Source organism: Leptosomus discolor, chromosome Z (assembly GCF_034619465.1).
Source record: "Leptosomus discolor isolate bLepDis1 chromosome Z, bLepDis1.hap2, whole genome shotgun sequence".
Taxonomy (NCBI): domain Eukaryota; kingdom Metazoa; phylum Chordata; class Aves; order Leptosomiformes; family Leptosomidae; genus Leptosomus; species Leptosomus discolor.
In genome coordinates, this window is record NC_141419.1 from 80,649,052 (window position 1) to 80,667,673 (window position 18,622).

An 18,622-nucleotide genomic window follows, 5' to 3' on the forward strand; every position below is an offset into this window, starting at 1 on the left:
TTTTTTAAGCTTCAACATCCTGTTCTACTTTGTGATGCTGCTTGTCTTGGACTTTGTCTTTATTTAACTTTTTTTTTCAGACAATGCCGCTTTTGGGTCTGTGTTTGTGAGCTGCTGATTACCTTCACCTCATTTTGACATCAGTAAAAATTGAAAGCTTTCACTTCAGTTCTTACAAAGACTGCAATGGTCAATAGATTTTCTTACAGGACGCTGCAAATCTTTGTAGAAGTCATTTGTAGAAAATATCCCTTCCGTAGGGCAGAAAACTATAGCTGCCTAGGAAGAGGCAGATTTTTCTGCGTGCAGAACACATGCAGAAATATAATGATGTCGAATCACAGGTTTTAATATTCATAATGCTGTAGACTACTCTTAATTCTCATCCCTGTGTCCTCCATTGCAAAAGGAAGAGGAGAGTACTGCTCAGCTATACTCAGAAAAAGCTCCTAGGCTGCTTCAGTGCTATTTTTCATCTTGGAAAGTAATTTTTTTATTCTGGCTACAAACACCATTCATCATTTGGAATAACACCACCACCAGTTCCGCATATGCATCACATTGCTCAGAGATAGTCAGCACTATCTGGGCTTCTCAAATCCTTATGCTGTGCTGCCTCTTTTTTTTTTTTTTTTCAGTCATTACGTAAAAGATAGCAATACTGAGGGTGCTGGTCTGAAAAAGTACTGCCCACAAAAAACATGTCAGCAGTCACTAACTACTTGTATTTGTTCACATTTCTGCCGTGCTGTTAAGTGCAGGTAAAAGGTCTCTGGAATTTCTTCGCCTTTAATTGTGCCAGCAGGTCTCTCAGAGAAACATATTTACAATTAAACTGCATGTTCTGAATAATACGCAGAATAAACAGGATCCTTTCCAGCAGAGAAAGAAATGATCCAATATTACAGCAAACTTATTTCCACTTGCATAAACGTTTCATTGCTAGCCTCGCAGTACAAGCTAGGCACAGTTTCAGAATTTGTATGCAATCTGGAACATCCAAGTTACCGTAGTGTCATTACTGTAGCAACAGAATGACTTGAAGCACAATTATTCCATGAACCAGATCCAAACGCTTTGTAAATTTCTAAAATGTGAGAAGTTATAGAAAGCGGATTTCATATGCACGATGCACATTGGTTGGAGAATACCGGTATAAGAACAGTTGCTCAGGAATTCTTTGTTGTTTCTAAGTGTATCTGAAGGAAAATGCTTTAAAATGTATTTTTTAAGGTCTTAATATTGAAAATGCTGGCTTTAATAAAATCTGTTAGCGATTTCACTCAAGATCAATATCGTTCTGAAGTCTGTAGCTTTCTGATGGACTTTTCAGCCTTTGTCATTGTCAAATCTCTTTGCAATGCTGTTCGCATTTCAATTCAATAAAAGTTCTTGAGAAAAATTCACCAATTCTAGCTTTCTTCATGAAATGCAACAGTTCCAGTAAACAACATAGAGAAAGGAAAAGGAAAAGCCAGACACCCAGCACAGTCTGTGGGGTGGACGCCCACTACTCTGCATGTGGAAAGCACTGTGACAGACGTGTTTGACCCACTTTGCATGCACCCAGCTACTGAACCAGTTAACACAGATGGCTCAGGCACCAGGTCACAACTTTTATACTCATGCTTCTTTACGGCTCTTTCTATCAAGGCAGATTGTCTTTACCATTGAAATTCAGGGATTTCAAGTTAGCAAAAGCAAAGTTTAATTGAGAAAGGTTGAGCATTTGGGATTCCAAAGGTATATATGGTTAGTAGAAAGTACTAATGTCTGGCCCGTTGCAGCATGACTGTTGTCCCACGAGCAGGGCCCGGTACCCGGTGTGCAACAAGCCAACCATACACATAGAGCCAAGATACTTATTTATTTCAAATCTGCGCAGGAAAGGGTGCTAGGTGGAAATTCCACAAAGCTAGCGCACCTCCTTGTTTCGCTTGACAGCTTACACACACTTAACTACTACGCATCCTCAGAAGGTATTTACTGTTACGCTGTCTAAGAGGAAAACAGACCAACTAGTCACCTTACAGATTTTCAAGGCTATTTTCCTCAAAAATATGGTTTTTTACTTACTGATTGTCCTTGCCTAGATCCCATACACCAGCACAAACAAGCAAGGCTGTCTGGTGGTACTTTCTGGCGCAGGATGTTTCCCTTTTAGCAGTCTATTCGTGTCCCCCCATTCAGGGGAATGCTCACTAGTAAGGTATGCACTGCTGGGAGACCGCCTGGTCCAGCGGACAAAACAACAGGCCCTGTGTCTTGTGAAGAACAGGACCGGCGTCTGGAAAAACAGGACAGAGCTTGGGAAAAGAACTCTTGCTGATAGACCACCCAGTCCATCAGACAAAACCACGGGTTCCGGGTGTTGTGAAGAACAAGGTTAGAGTCTTGTGAGAATCTTGTGGGAACCCAGGCCGAAAAAACAGGGCCAGCCTTGGGAAAGGAAGGAAAAATTCCACTGCGAAAAAGAGAGAAAAAGAAAGAGAACGAAAAATTTTCATTGCTTGATCAGGCAGTTCCCCTGCAAAACCGGGGCTGCCCCGCAGGGTAGGTGACACAGTCAGCCTTCTGCCTTAGAACAGCCAGGGTCAACACAACCGTTGTGAAATACCCTTTGTGCATGCCGATCGCCGTGCTAGGGAACGCCGCCACAACTCTGACTTCAGTATTGCGGGGAACGGGAAGGTAATGGAGGAAGGCAACGGAGATCTGCCCTCCTTTCCCGCCCTTGTAGGAGGTGGCGCTACTACTCTGCTGAGGAAGCCGGAAAAAAAAGGAAGAAATGGGTCGTCGCTTGTCCCTCTCGCAACACCTTTCAGCCACCCCTCACCCACCCGGCTGCACGCAAGGCAACACCTCCGCCTGGGCCCTTGCCCGGTGTCGCCCTCTGCGCCGGGCCCGCCTCACGCTCGCCGAGGCCTCGGCTGAGCCCAGGCCGCCGCCACGGCCGCTCCCGCCGCCACGTGCGGGCGCGCGCGGCGGGGGCGGGGGCGGGGGCGGGGGCGGGGGCGGGGCTCGGGGCTCGGGGCGGGCCGGCGCGGCGCGGCGCGGCGCGCCCGCCGCTGTCCCGGCACAGCGGCCGACATGGCTGGGGGGCTCGGGGCGCTGCTGCGGGGGCGCGGCCGGCGGCTCGGCGGCGGTAAGCGGGGAGCGGCTGCGGCGGGACCGGGCGGCCCGGGCGGGGGCTCGGCGGGGCCGCGAGGGGCGGGGGTGGCTGTTGCCGCGGTGGGGGCTCGCTCCGCCGGTGCCTGCGGGAGCAGCCGCTGTGCACCGAGCCCGAAGCCCCGCAGGCCAGGGCTGGGCGGGGACGGGGGAGGCCGGGCGGGGGTCGGCGCGTCTCCCTGAAAGCCGGCTCCTAGGGGGGTGTTGGGTGCAGCACGGCGTTTGTACGGGGCCGGGAAAGCAGCGCTCTGGGTGTAGCTGTCGGTCCCCTGGGAAGGAGGTGCAAAGGCAGAACTTCTCTAACCTAACGTTTTTTAACTTTTTCGGTTTGGGACCGGGCTCTTGTAAATTCATTAGCGCCGTAAGTGGTTCTAAGGGAGGTGACGGGGCGTGTAACTTATTTTGGGAAATTCTTGACTCATGTACATTTTAATGTGTTTTAGAAGTCGGTTAAAACCCGAGGCGTTTAAAACTAAATGTGTAGTTCTCCGCAGATAATGCTAGGGGTGCAGAAAGAGAAGGTATGCAAGCGATAACTTTTTCTGATGCCTGCTGAATTACACTTCCAGTTAAATGAAAGGTAGGACAGTGGTGGTTTTAGGGGTTTTGAAGGAGGACGGAAGGTGGCAGTGACAGCTCTTGGGGCCCTGCGCCCACCTTGTCTGCCCCGGTCAGCCTCCCCCGGGGCCTCTGCCTGTGCCCGCTGCCCAGGAGCCCCGTTTCAGCTCAGCCCTGAGCCTTCAGCCCCTGCCCCAGCTGCGCCCTGAGTATCGCCTTGACACCAGCCCAGCCTTCGGCCCGGCCTCCTGGACCTGTGTCGTAGCCTTGTGTCCAGCCCTGGCTCTGGCCCCATCTGCCGCTGCTCCTGACTGGACCGCCTGGGTGGACCCTGAACCTGACTCATCGCTTCCACTTACGCGGGGCGTTCTCAGTGGACCCTGCTCTGCCCACTTTGTTTGAGTCTGTTGGGACTGTACCCTGGTCCCTGAGAGCACTGCCTGTGCAGCGGTCACCCTGGGCTCCTGGCTGACGCCCTCGGGGAGGATTCCTGCTCTCCCTGCTCCCAGATAAGAATTCCTATTAGAAGCTGATTTTTATTTTTTTGTTTGAGTCTCCTTCTGTCAAAACACAAGTCCACGTGAAACTGAAAAGTGAGGTTTAGCAGATAAGAGAAAAGCACTTTTTTTCGAAACTACGTGGTTTTTGCATTTACATTTGCATCTTTTTCCCCCCCCCCAAATTTGCATTTTTTTGCCCCAAGAAAATCTCTCAGACAACAAAAAAAAATACCAACCAAACTTTGACTGTAGCTTGTGTGTTCTCTGAGCAAGCTTATTGAGAAATTCTTTCAGACGTGCACTTTGATGAGTGTTTGATGATTCTCTTGCTGTTCCGTAGTTGCCTTTAGGCAGCAGAAATGGAAAAGCTCCGCCTCCACACAAGCAAAAATGCCTCCTTGTGATTTTGTACCTGAAAAATACCAAGTAAGTCACACGTACTGCACTGAATTGAAGTAAGCTGCATGACTAGATTTACGTGATAGGCTCGTCTGCTATAAACAGTCGGTGCCTTAAATATGAGTCTAAAATTCGCTTCTTTGGGAAAAAAAATCGTTCTGTTATAACCAGGATGTAACCTGCAGATATACCTGGGTGGCAGTTCTGTAACTTATGGCTAAACTGTCGATTTGGAAAACTTTAAGGAAGAGATATGCGCAGAGCATCAGTCTTATTTCAAAAGCTGTGTTTCAGAGGTGTAGAGAACCCTCTATGTGCCAGAATTGGTTGAAATCTTAGTTCTGTGAGCAACTGCTGTCGAGAGCTGTGGAATCTCTGTGATCCACTACAGGTCCATTAGTCTGGATCTTCAGAAAGTATAAATGGATACTGACTTTTTTATTCCACTCAGTCCTATCCATATGAACGCATGCAGAAAATTCGTGAGCAAAATGTTTCTCCTTCACTGCGAACGTATTACAAGAAGCCATTGCTGCTGCATCAAGGACATATGCAGTGGTTGTTTGATTATGAAGGACGAAGATACCTTGATCTCTTTGCTGGGATCGTCACTGTCAGTGTTGGTCACTGCCATCCGTAAGTATGCTACTCTTTGGTTCGTGCTATAAAATACTGGAAGGGATACCTATGTTGGTCTTGTTCTTCCTTAATCCGTTGCTCTGTGAGCCTAAAACCGGAATACAGTTCACTAAATTGTCACGTATCGCTTATATTAAGGTCAATTTCCACTACGTTTTGAAGAATGCATTAATTTTGTCTACTTTTTCACCCATCTGGCACATGGCATAGGGTCTGCATTTTCAGAATCAATAACAAGAAGGTGTGTGCCTGTGTGAGTGCGCGTGTGTGTAGAATTGAATCCCTTTGTCTCTTCTTGTGCTACATGCAGGAAGGTGACCGTGGCTACCCAGAAGCAGCTTGCTCGCCTGTGGCATACCACTAATATCTACATGCACCCGTCAATCCAGGAGTATGCTGAAAAGTTGACTTCCCTTCTTCCAGATCCACTTAAGGTACTTTGCTTCTGACAGCAGCAGGGGCTGGTGAGGGGGGTGTCTGTTCATAAGAAATATTTAATATAAAAATTAAATAAACGAGAGCCACGATACCTGTGGAGAGAAAACCTGTTTGGGGACTACAGGCTGTTAGATGAGGAGAGCGTGGTGACCCTTAAGGCCTTTTCTTTAGACCCAGATGTAGACAAGCATGATAGCCCAAGCTCCTGTTCTGTTTGTTCTCTCCCTCCAGTTGTCACTGTGAAGGGGCGTTGTCAACTTTAAAATTACCGCAGGAATTAAGGTGGTGCTAACTGTTCTCGTATGTAGCCAGCCCTAGTTTGCTTGATGTCATGAAAATTCCCAGGGAAAAGTATTTGACAGTCCTTTGTGTGGTGAGCTTTACTGACTTTAAATAAATAAACCACGTAAACGTCGTGTTTCGTATGCATAGAAACAATAAGGCAAGTATTGGTTTTGGGTAAAATAAACTGGAGATAAAATGAAGTTGGGCTAGCAGGGGAGTGTGAAGCTATTGCCATCTTGAAAATGGAAGGAAAGTAAAAAAAATTAAAAATTTAAAGCGTCTGCATAGTTTAAGCAGTGGAGAATCTCAATCACTTCTGAACATTAACTTTAAAAGAGGTGACGCCAGAATTTGATCTGTTTTCAAGTGTCAGGACTTGTATTCAGGATGTCCCCTTAATCCTCGTTTGCTCCCAAAACGCAAACTCCTCTCCCTTCTTCTGTTCCACCGTTGTGCCTGTCTTTGTCACTCGTAGTAACTCACATGCAGGGAGATGGCACAGCCCTCTTTACCTGTGTGAAGGTTGTTTCTGTCAGTCAGTCATGCTCGGTTTGACCCAGACACTTTCATTTTGCTTTGAATCTCTGTTCCGCCTTAGGAAAGCCCAAAGACTCAGCAATTTTTTCGGTACTCTCCCCGAGCAGATCAGCTTGATCTTAGTTCTCATCCGTAGTGTATGGGCACCACTAAGTTTATTGCGGTGAAGTCACCTCGTGGTAGTGGCAGCTTATAACTCGTAATGTGTCTTCAGTGACATGGTCTGATGCTGAACAGGAGGGTGGTGGTCCTGACCGTAAGCCTTCTCTTGTAGGTGGTTTATCTAACCAACAGCGGGTCAGAAGCCAATGACTTGGCTATGTTCATGGCAAGGCTATATACTCGTAACTTCGACATCATCGCTCTCAGGTAATGGTGATAGATCTTTACAAAACTCCTTTGTGTATGTGATCAGTCTGTCTGTGTCCCAGTCAAGAAATAGTAGAGGACCCTTTAGCCCCGGATCTGCTGGGGAAAATGCTGTAAAATTGTTTTGCTGGACGAAGAGGAGTAAAACAGGAGACGAAGATTCGAGACAGTATATTAGGACTAGTTTGCGTACAAAACACAACCGGCAATTTTCGTTTTTGTTACTCAAAAAAGGGTCTAGTCTCTGTGTTCAGGGTGTGCGTTGGTGGACCTCCTTTCACGCCAGAGCAGGTTTCATCAATTGCTTTCTTCCTTCATTCCACCCCTGCAGCAGCCCTCGTTGCGGGGATACAAAGGTACATCTGGACTAGCGGTGCAGTGAACTGCAGCAGGGAGCTGCCCTGGCTGAAAGCTAACCTGGCGGAAGGATTTTTTTGGTTTGTTTGTTTTGCTGCCTTATTTTTCTGCAGGATCCATGAACCATGGTTCACGGCATAGGTACACAAACAGTTCTTCTGGCTTAATGACAGAGGTGGTGCAGGGGTAAGTGCTAGGGAAGCAACAGTGTAAGCAGTTCTCTTTACTATGCAACCCAGGTGGCCTCAAATATTAGAATAAAAGGCCTTGTTACGAAGAGCTGTATTTTTCCGTTGTTCTGTTCGGCAGAACATTGGGTACCCACCTTGCTTGTGTATTCTCATTAACGAACTTTGGATTTGTATGTAGAACTGGCAGCAAACAACCATGTAGTTTAACGATTGGCAGCATCTGTTGGAGAGAGCAGCCGTTCCCAAGGTTCAAAGAACAGAGGCGTTTGCTCCGTAGGGCTCAGGTGCTCCGGCAGAACTTCACGAGGCACTGTCTGAATTGCTGTTGGTTGCAGTCATTGTTCTCTTCTCCGTGCAAACATTAGCTGACAACTTGAATGTTTTAAATTTCAGGAGACCAGTGAAGTTGGGCGGTCGTGGATCTTCCAAAACCAGAGCAAAAAATGGCAGTAGGAATCTTCTTGTTTTGAGTGTTAACAATGCACGTTTTCCCCGATAAGCTGTATCTCGGAGGCATGCCTTCTCAGAACTAATGTTGCTACAGTCTCTTCTTGGAAATGAGTGATGTCCATGTGCTTTGTTTGTCTGCACAGAGGAGCATACCATGGAGGCAGCCCCTACACGCTGGGATTGACGTCTGTTGGTCTTTATAAGCATGGTGTTGCCAATGGCTTTGGCTGTTCAACAGTGAGATTTTTGTTATTTTTTTTAAATAGTCTGGGTGACTAACACTTTGTCTGAATGTTTCAACAATTGGTACATTTTCTACCCTCAAAGCGCTGTGGTCACTAACTGGACTGCAGTGTAGCTGTTCCTGCTGTGTAGGCACAACAAGAGCCAGTCCCCTTTCCTTCTCCGTTTAGTTGCTTATGCTAATTTGGAGTCAGGACAGCCATAGCACAAGTGGTCATGGTTTACAGTTCTTTAGTCGTGCTTGGTGCTTGCATGGAAGTGTATGTGAGGTGCAAAGTAATAACGCTGAGAACCCCTTTTCTCAAGTTTGTTTTGGCAAATCTGTGCAAAGCTACTTTACGCTGGTCTGAAGTAGTTCCTCCCCTGGAATGAAGAACCAACCTACAGTGTCCCTCCTTTCAGGAGGAGACAGGAGACACATCTGTTAAGGAGATCCACTGGGGGTAAATGGCCATGCGTTGTCTCCCTGCCCTTGAGCAGATGGGTGTGACTTTCTGTCTACTAGAGGCTGGCATTGGCTACTCTGATCCGCACTGGTGATAGCTCAGCCGCAGCACTGGCTATAGAAAGGCTCCTTCATAGCAGCCTCCCAACCTGGCACAATAAATGAGTTGCCTGAAGTCGTGGTGTTTCGTCAGCAGTCAGGATTAGAAGGCTAGAGCCCCCAGTTTCCAGCCTGTACTTAATCTACTAAATCTGCTTGCCTCCCTGTGTTTTGCGGATTTTTGTCGTACTTAGGAAGGTTGAAGTACTACCAGCAACTCTGAAAATGTTGCTGTTGGTCTTAGATAAGGAAAACTGCTAGCTAACTTAAAGAACAGAATAAAGGAAATCATCAGTTGAGTGACTATCGCTGGAATAGTCTAAACTTGTCGGTTCCAAAACTGCCTGTTCACTATTTGTTGAGGGGTAGGTTTGTCGTTATGCCCCCAGTGTTCTTCAGACAAGTTGCTTGAACTAGGTATGCCCTTTGACTCTTAGCAGACTTTAAAACGTTTCTTTCATTAGTTATCCCTAAGTATGATTAAAACATCTCTTAGCGAGGTGTCATCAAATCTGTAGCTATTTCTCTTACGCTTGGCAGACAATGTTACCAGATGTTTTTCGTGGCCCGTGGGGAGGCAGCCATTGCAGAGATTCTCCTGTGCAAACCATTCGAAAATGCAGCTGTTCTGAAGGTTGGTCAATGGCAGGAAGTATTTACCTTTTAGATTAGGGAATACTAGAGGGCTGCGGAAATAGGTTGTGTTTACCTCTCGAGAAAGGTAGGCCTCTGGGTAGGATTTGCAAGGGCAACCAAAGAAAATATTGCGGAGAACCTCAGGAACCTGCTTCCCACTGAGAAGAATTTTGAGCAGGTGACACCCCGTGTTCTCAGATTCCTTCTTAAAATCCCAGCCTTTGTCTCCGGCATTTGTCATGGTCAGCTCCGGAAGCTGTGGAACTCAGTTGGGCACATCTGGAAGAACAGCAATGTTGATTGGTGTTTTCTGCTGTTTCTGAAGTTTTGACCGCTCTCCAGCTTTTGTTTTGGAATAGTATGAAGAGTAAGGACAACCTGAAGCCAGTGATAGGCAAAAAGTCTTAAATGAGACAAAACGTTCCACACGCAGCCCAGTGTGAAAGCTCCTCTACTGCTCGCCTGTCAACAGCAGTTTCAGTAAATTTGTTCAATGTTTCGGCAGACGCTCTTTAGTATTTTAATTCACATGGATACGTAACAGGATGTTTTCTTTTTAGCTTTCCCCTACCTAGTGAATGGGAGCATTAGCTATACTAATCGCTCTGTTCTTTGTTTCGGTATGGACTGATAAGTTGGCTTTGTTCTCCAGAAAATCGTCATACCTGCATTAGCCTAACGATTCCTTAGGTCTTATGCCGATGTTTATTAGCCCCTGAGAAAGTGTCCGCTTATTCCTTCTGCTAATGCAGGTGATTCACGGACACTTTCGCTAACCTGTAGCTTACTGACCTCTGTAACGTGTAACATCTTACCGTCTGGCAGCTTTGCCTTGCTGTTTTGGAACTGGCGTTCCTTAGAGTATAAATGGTGTAAGAGAAAATAAGGGACTCTCTTCTTTAGCCTTTCCTTGTGTATTTGAAAGGTGGTATTTACCGTGCGGTCAGATCATACTTGTTGCTTAGATGTGTAATTTCATGTTTTGAAGCTAGTTTTGTGTCATTTTAAGTAAATTCGCTTTCAACTATTTCCCCTGTAAACAGGCGTGTGTCATGCAAATGACCAGTACCTTGAACAGTTCAAAGATACTCTGAATACCTCAGTGCCAAAGACAATAGCTGGATTTATCGCTGAACCAATTCAAGTGAGTAGTTTGCCGTTTCTCAATTGTGGTAGCACAAATCGCGTGCAACGCTCAAATCTGGTATTCTTTAGCTACATCCTACAGACTTCCGCCGATTTTTATTCCTTTTTCGGTGCTTTCAACACCTCAAATATTTGAAGTATTTGAATGGGTGCATTGTCTTAAAATGTTGGCTTTTGACACAGATTTCAATTGAGCTAGAATGTTGCTCATGAAGTTAAATTAGCGCATCATGATTAAACATACAACGTTTTGCTGCGTTGAAATAGCGTGCAGCATGCTATTGTTTAGTTTCTAATGCTTTCTAGAGTTCATACTGCTTTTCTCCTAACTATTTCTGCAAACTTTAGTTATCTCAATCCTCCTTCCACCTCTTCCCAGCCATGTTGTCCACTGTATTTTTAGCACCTCTCCAGCAAGCGGTGGCTGCAGGATTCATTCCCTTGGTGCTTCACCCTAGTTTCAGAACGGCTGTATACATGTTTCTTAAATAGAAAGAATGGAGAGTATATCCCGGGAACAGGAAAGGCGAGGAAAAAAATGATGCAAATTGTGACCACAGAGAAAACTGGAGCTGTTCTCTGGTTTTGCTTCTTCTAAGCCATTGCATACTTAAGTCTAGGAAGCTGTTGCAGTCCTGGTGTAGAGTGGAATTTCTGATGCAAGTGAAAGCTGGCGAGGTGAACAGAAATTGAGGAAACAATGTTTTAAACAAATTAGCCAGACAAGGAGTGTGAATTCTCTGGTTAACTTTGTCATGAAACACGGTTTCTGGGTGTCTCAGTGTGTGAGTTTTCAAGGTACCTCTTTTGGCAGTTCGTCTTTAATTGGCTCTGTCTTACAGTGATCCACTTTACAGTATGACCTGACAAACATTTATATCCGCCCAACTAATGGAACAGCAAACTGCCCTGTGGGATGGGGATGAGTGACCTGAGCAGCAACTTTTTGAAGCAGTTCCACTCCTGAAGCAAGAAACTTGAGGCAACAATCTTGCTATTACCTGAGGGCTGCTGGTATTTTTTCTTCTTGTAGGATAGTCACACAGTGAAAGGCCTGTTTCTGTGTCTGTTCCTCAAGACATTGTCTCTTTTGTCTTGGCAGGGTGTTAATGGAGCTGTTCAGTACCCAAGAAGTTTCTTAAAGGAAGCTTATCAGCTAGTACGGGAAAGAGGGGGCGTTTGTATTTCCGATGAAGTGAGTTTTTTATTTACTAAGAGCTCTACAGCTTGGGGTACCTCTGAAAGTCATCTCAAAAGAATCAAAGTGAAGGCAAACTGGAAGCCTGGAAATAACATAAATGAAATGCTGCACATTTCATAGCTTGAGTGTAGCACGGTGCATCTTTGCGAGCAGAGGAGCCTCCCAGTTTTTACTGCCTCTCTTTTGCTATGTGGTGTTCTGATTTTAGACGCGGGTAATGTTAGTAGCAGACTTCAGCCCTTACCTTTTGGGAGCAGTAAATTTACACAAATACACAGCTACCAAATGCCAGCTGTGATGGGATATTTGTCACAGTAACGCTTCCTTTCTGAGTGTCACTGGCATACATAAACTCTAGAAGGGAGTTGGTTGCTGCACCTTTGCAAATATGTTTTATAAATAGAATTTGCTTCGCTACAGCTGTTTTTTGAAATGGTAGCAAATGCTTCAAAGTGACAGTGGTATGTAGCTCAAGCGTCGCAATAGTAGACATAAGCAATTATGGGGTTGGTTTTGAAATGTGGTAAGCAGCTGCATTTCCTCTCCAGTTTGAAATGGAAGCTGCAGCTTATTTATGCATCTCGCCATGCCTAAGGCATGGTGACATGTTATCTCTTTCAAATGAGAAAGAAAAACCCGATTACAATCAGTAGTATTTTGCGCAAAGCCGTGCGAATAAGGGTCCTAATACGAGTCGACTCCAGCTGTAGTTGCAGTTTAATGCAAGTCAGTAACAAGAGCAAGACAAGAAAAAGAAACCATACTGTAAAACGTGAGAAAGTGATGGGGATTTCTCGGGATTTTTCTTTTGAAAGGTACAGACGGCATTTGGACGGATGGGCAGCCATTACTGGGGATTTCAAACGCATGATGTAGTCCCTGACATTGTGACTTTGTCGAAAGGAATCGGTAATGGCTTTCCAATGGCAGCTGTTGTTACAACAAAAGGTATAAGCGTTCTGTTCTGCTAAGACTTCAAATAGAGCAATTACAGAATACGCTATACAGTAACTGCTTAGGGGAGAGATGTGTGTTCAAACAGCCGAGCTTTCTTAAAAATCTTCGTCTCGGTCTGTCTTCTGACAAATCAGTCGGACTCTCATGACTCACTTATTTTACAAAGTGCTGTGCCATACCAGTGCAAAGCTTTATTTAACTGGGGTTGGTTGTATAACTGAAGCAGGGATGACCTTGTGAGGCATTGGTAGAGCTGGTAATAGATCCTGGAAATCCTCACTGAATTCACCGTTTTACAAATCAGTGTACTGTGAGTATATAAGGCAGCACGTTAACCAGGTGCTTGATTCGTACAAATGACTGGCTGAATCTAGTGAAGAAAACTTGCAGATGTCAGTTTCAGTGGACAGCTGCCAGTGTATGGCAGGAGTGTGACATTTTTAGAAAAAGTCTGGGTTTAGCATCTGCTGGACACTGTAATTTTTTGAGATACTCGTATTTTGCACAGACTACTTGCAGGAGCAAAATAAATTCTTCCTATTGCATTGTCTCCGGTAGAATCAGGGTTGAAGCACGGCAGATGTAACTGAACGGTTAAGTTAAAGTGGATAAGTAGTGTTAGCAAACATAAGACAACTGTAAGAGTAATTAGTGTTGTTCTTTTGCTTCTAGAGATTGCAAGTTCCTTGGCTCAAAACCTTCACTTTAATACGTTTGGAGGAAGCCCTTTGGCCTGCGTAGTTGGAGCTGCGGTTCTTGATGTAGGGAGAACATTATATAAATTTATGTATTCGACAGTTTTTCTTGTAGCAAAAGATGAAAAATGTTTACATTTATTCTTACTATAAAGTTATAGGTGGGCAATGTTTCAAATAACTGTATAGAAAGGCATAAACATAGGTATGTATTATGCATACAAGGCTGATGGGCCCTATGAGTAGGAAAGTTCCAGGTTAGTTCCGTTGCAAAACTTTCATCCCTCTAGCAAGAATAGAGTCCTGTAATTATGTTTTCAGCATCGTCTTCCTTTGTCTCCTTGATGTTCTTTCCTTTAGAATCTTAGAATCGTCAGGTTGGAAAACACCTTTGAGATCGTCAGGTCCAACCCTCAACCCTACTCTACCAAGTACCCCCCTAAACCCTATCTCCAAGCACCACATCTAAATGACCTTTAAACACATTAAGGGATGGTGACTCAACCACCTCCCTGGGCAGCCTATTCCAATGTCTGACAACCCTTTCAGTGAAAAAATTTTTCCTAATGTTAAGCCTAAACCTACCCTGGTACAGCCTGAGTCCATTCCCTCTTGTTCTATCATTAGTTACCTGTGAGAAGAGACCAGCCCCTACCTCTCTACAAAGCCCTCTCAGGTAGTTCTAGAGAGCAATAAGGTCTCCCCTCAGCCGCCTCTTCTCCGGGCTAAACAGCCCCAGATCCCTCAGCCGCTCCTCACCAGACCTGTTCTCCAGGCCCTTCACCACCTTCGTTGCCCTTCTCTGGACACGCTCCAGCACCTCAATGTCTTTTCTTGCAGTGAGGGGCCCAAAACTGCACACAGCATTCGAGGGGCGGCCTCACCAGTGCCGAGTACAGGGGCACGATCAGCTCCCTGCTCCTGCTGGCCACACCACTTCTGATACAGGCCAGGATGCTGTTGGCCTCCTTGGCCACCTGGGCACACTGCTGGCTCATGTCCAGCCGGCTGTCGACCAGCACCCCCAGGTCCTTTTCTGCGGGGCAGCTTTCAAGCCACTCCTCCCCAAGCCCGTAGCGCTGCCTGGGGCTGTTGTGACCAAGGGCAGGACCCGGCACTTGGCCTTGTTGAACCTCATCGCATTGGCCTCAGCCCATCGATCCCGCCTGCCCAGGTCCCTCTGCAGAGCCTTCCTGCCCTCCAGCAGGTCAACACTCCCACCCAATTTAGTGTCATCTGTAAACTTGCTGAGGGAGCACTCAATGCCCTCATCGAGATCATCGATAAAGATGTTAAACAAGACCAAGGTCCCAATACTGAGCCCTGGGGGACAGCGCTGGTGACCGGCCGCCAGCTGGGTTGAACTCCATTCACCGCCACTCTCTGGGCCCGGCCACCCAGCCAATGTTTTACCCAGCAGAGCGTATGATCATCCAAGCCATGAGCAGCCAGTTTCTTCACTAGAATTCCGTGGAAAACAGTGTCAAAGGCTTTACAGAGGTCGAGGTAAACAATATCCACAGCCTTTCCCTCATCCATCAGGGTCACCTGGTCGTAGCAGATCAGGTTCGTTAAGCAGGACCTGCCTTTTGTAAACCCATTTTGACTGGGCCTGATCACCTGGTTGTCCTGTAAATGACTCATAAATAATTTTATTAACTTTGTTAATAGAAATGTAGGAAAGCGCTTTTCTCCAAAGCCTTAGCTAACTTTCGTACGACTAGCAAATCCTCAGCTAAACCGAAATTATTCTCTGGCGCACATTAACAAAATTGTTTGAACTCCACAGCTTTTACCTTATGCCTAGAAAGCCTTAATGACCAGATAGTTAAAAATATTTAATGTCAGAATTCCTTTGGGGAAAAAAAAAATCCTTCATGAAAAAGACAACAGAAAAATTTGCAACACGTTTCACTTATTACCCAGCAGAAAATCAGTGGCCAGTAAGTTGCTATTTAATATGTCTTGATGGTGTACACGCCATTTGTCCTTCAATCTCACTCCATTACAACAGACACTGTTCCTGTTTATGTTACTTTCCTGAGTACTGGGGCGGGCAGTGATTAAGCTATTTTTTAAGACGGTTGATCATATCAATAAAAAGATTTTGAAAAAATAGTTTACAAATAAGAACCCACGTTTTGGGGTTTTCTGGCTCTGAAGTAACTTGGGAGCCTGGATCTGAAATAAGTCCAAGGAGGTTGCCTGAGTCAGGAAGAATAAAACGGAATGAGAAGAGAAGAGAAGAAACACCCGCTTTAACTGCTGCAATTGTATTTTGGGGGGGGCGTTTCGTGTGAATGTTCTTAATGCAAGTCATAAAATGGTTTGTGTGTGTCAGTGCTGATAGCTGGCTGCATGTCAGAACTTTGATTCAGGAGAGCACGGTGACGAACAAACAAAAAGATGCGATTAAAAAGCATGGTCTTGATTAATCTAGTTAAAACACTCAAGTTGTTCCCTAAAAGGCTGCCTAGCATACGCAGGCATGCCTTCTCAAATGATATTCTTCTCATGATACTGAGAAAGAATGAAAATAGTTCTGGTAAGATTTTGAAAATAATCTCGCTGGTCAGGTATTTTTCAGTTATGGCTACATGTGAGCGTGAATTACTGGATTGTGTTTGTGAAATAATAAGTAAAATGTGAAAAACACCACAGCAACATCAAAACACTATGTTCGATTGTCCTCTGATGCCGTTAGAGGATTGTAACAGGAAAAAAGAAAGGAAGGACAGCAGTAGTGAAGGAACATAGTCTGCGAGGAAGTGAGATAAACGTTAACGCGTTATCAAGCGAAATGGGGATTAACTGACTGTATTAGAAGGTTTTCCTGCAACGCTGTCATTTTAACCAGGCTATTGAAGAAGATGGTCTACAAAAAAACAGTGAGGATGTGGGAACATATATGCTTTTGGAGTTGGCTAAACTACGGGATAAATTCGAGATTGTTGGAGATGTCCGTGGCAAGGGACTTATGATTGGAGTAGAAATGGTGACAGATAAGGTTAGTGATTTACTTTATTCCTTTCCATTTACAGTGCCATTGAAAGGCTCATCAGTTGAAATAATAGGCAGATTTTCTATTAAAAACTCTAGTGTAAAGTGAGAAAACATTGCTCTGGCTAAAAATGAGCCAGAACATTCCGGCATTTCAAGTATTTCCTAAGCTTTGAGTAAACAGTGGCTTGTGTACCTTAATTGCATATGCTCATCTTAGAAAGCAGATAAATTATGCAGCCACTGTTCTCAGCCAGAGATGGGGGTGGGATTTATTGGAGAAACTGCAGTATACATCTTTTTCATAGAACTAGTTTAGAGTATCTGAGAGACGTTTAATGTTCACTTTCCTTAGCACAGTCGCCACCCGCTTCCAGCTGAAGAATTCAGTCAGATCTGGGAGGACTGTAAAGACATGGGGGTTCTGATTGGCAGAGGAGGACTCTACAGCCAGGTACTGAACCTCTCTGAGTTTTATGTATTATTTATTGTATTATAAATAATATTTATTATTTTAGTATTTAGTATTACCTTTACCTGTAGGGTAATAAAAATTAAGATCTGCTAATAGCAAGTTCAGCAACGCGGCACAGAAGTGAGGATTGCACAAGAACGGGCATCAGCCCAGCCCGCACCAACTGAAGATGCGCCACGCTGTACCCAGGGCCCTGTGTCACCAGCTTCTTACAGCAGGCGGGTTAATAGCAGGGAATTGCCTCCGGGCTGGTCAGGTCAGTGAAGCCCTCTGGTGTAGAGGAAGCCGCTGAGGGAGATGCAGAATGGCTAAAATACCTAGGATGCTGCATCTGCCCCCTCAGCAGTTCTTGCAGAAGTGGTAGGCCAGAACACGGGTAACAGGCTGCAGCTCAGAGAAGAGTAAAATCTGATTCTGTCTCACGAGAGCGTTGTTTATCTGTGAGTGTTAGCTTCAGCTGGGGCTGCGGGTGGGAAAGACCGCGACTGCACTCTTGCTGCGTAAAGTCCTGCGAGGTGATGACAGAAAAATTTAAACGGAAAGTTTAAGATTCTTACGGAAGTTAAATACTCTTGGAAACGTTATAATACGGATCAAACATTTTGATTTCATAACCTACGTTCTTGACAAGGTAAACTGTGCATGTATCCCTTTCTGATCAACACGCTACAGTACCCTAACTGAAAGTTAGTATGTAGTGATTCTTTCGCAATACATTCTCTTAGAAGCTTTTAAAAAACCCTATAATGTAACAGCAAATCAGCTGACACAATGCAAGAGGCTGCCGTTGGGAAGAGATAGTACTTCTCCCTGTGGCAGAGCTGCCAGAAAGGAAAATACACCTGTGTCGTTGTGGTCCGAACCCATCCAAGGTTTTGTACTACCTCTGTCTGGAATAACAGGGCTGCAAACAGGACCCACTCCAGGCGGGTCTGTTTGGGAGGCGGTTGCTTTGTCATGACAGCGGAGCGGGGAGTTGGATGCAGTCAGGTACAAAGTTGCCCCACTTCAGAGAGCATTTATCAGAAGCCTCAGTCCATGCTCTGCTGTTCTCCTGTAATACTATTTGTCACGCTTCGGGTTAGATATTTTGGGGCAGAAGGTGAGTGCTGACCTAGATGAGCTGCTAGAAACGGTACTCTTTCCATACAAATTTAAGGATGTTTTTTTTTCTTTTCTCCTCAGACATTTAGAATTAAACCTCCTATGTGCATTACTAAAAAGGATGTCGACTTTGCTGTGGAAGTATTTCATACTGCTTTACAGAGACACACAGACAGAGCAGCTGCAAAATAGACTTCAGTTGTTTCCTTACACGAGGTGCACACGGAACCCCTGATACTTGCCACCTGGACTGGGCGCTGATTTCCAATGGATAAGAAAATCATAGTCTGAAGATGAAATACTTGTTCAGCAGTGTAAGAGCAGTCTGACAGATCCGGTGTTTAATAAAGCATACGCTCTAATCTGTTTTGTAAACATACTCATACCAAAACTGGTAAATTTTAGGAGTGACAGGAAAATTATAATAAAAGTGTTTGGGGGAAGTACGCTGTTTGGACTTCGTAGCACCCATGGTCCCCTCGGGGGTGGTGCCAGTGCTGCAATGGCCTGCCTCCTGCTGCCCTGCCCCTGTTCCTCTGTACCGCAGCCTTTACTGCCAGTTCTTACACACGTTTCCGCAGCGGCACCACGCGCTCCCCGAGGGCTGAGCGTTGGCGTGTGGTGGGGCAGAGCTGGCTGGCACCAGTGCAGGGTAGCCCCCAACTGCCTTCCGCAGCAGCCACCACTGCTGCTGCCCCCACCCCTGCTACCAAAACCTTGTCATTTTTAC

The 18,622-nt window shown here is 45.5% G+C and overlaps 1 protein-coding gene across 1 annotated transcript; it reads left to right on the forward strand.

Annotated features, from left to right (window-relative positions):
- Positions 1-5,160: 5,160 nt before the first annotated feature.
- AGXT2 (alanine--glyoxylate aminotransferase 2) lies at positions 5,161-18,084 on the forward strand. Its single transcript, XM_086479542.1, has 12 exons — positions 5,161-5,261; positions 5,575-5,698; positions 6,799-6,893; positions 8,035-8,128; positions 9,219-9,312; positions 10,358-10,458; positions 11,563-11,655; positions 12,477-12,609; positions 13,291-13,379; positions 16,171-16,320; positions 16,669-16,767; positions 17,974-18,084. Exons 1-12 carry the CDS (start codon positions 5,176-5,178, stop codon positions 18,082-18,084), a joined length of 1,269 nt encoding a protein of 422 aa, XP_086335668.1. The 5' UTR covers positions 5,161-5,175.
- Positions 18,085-18,622: the final 538 nt, after the last annotated feature.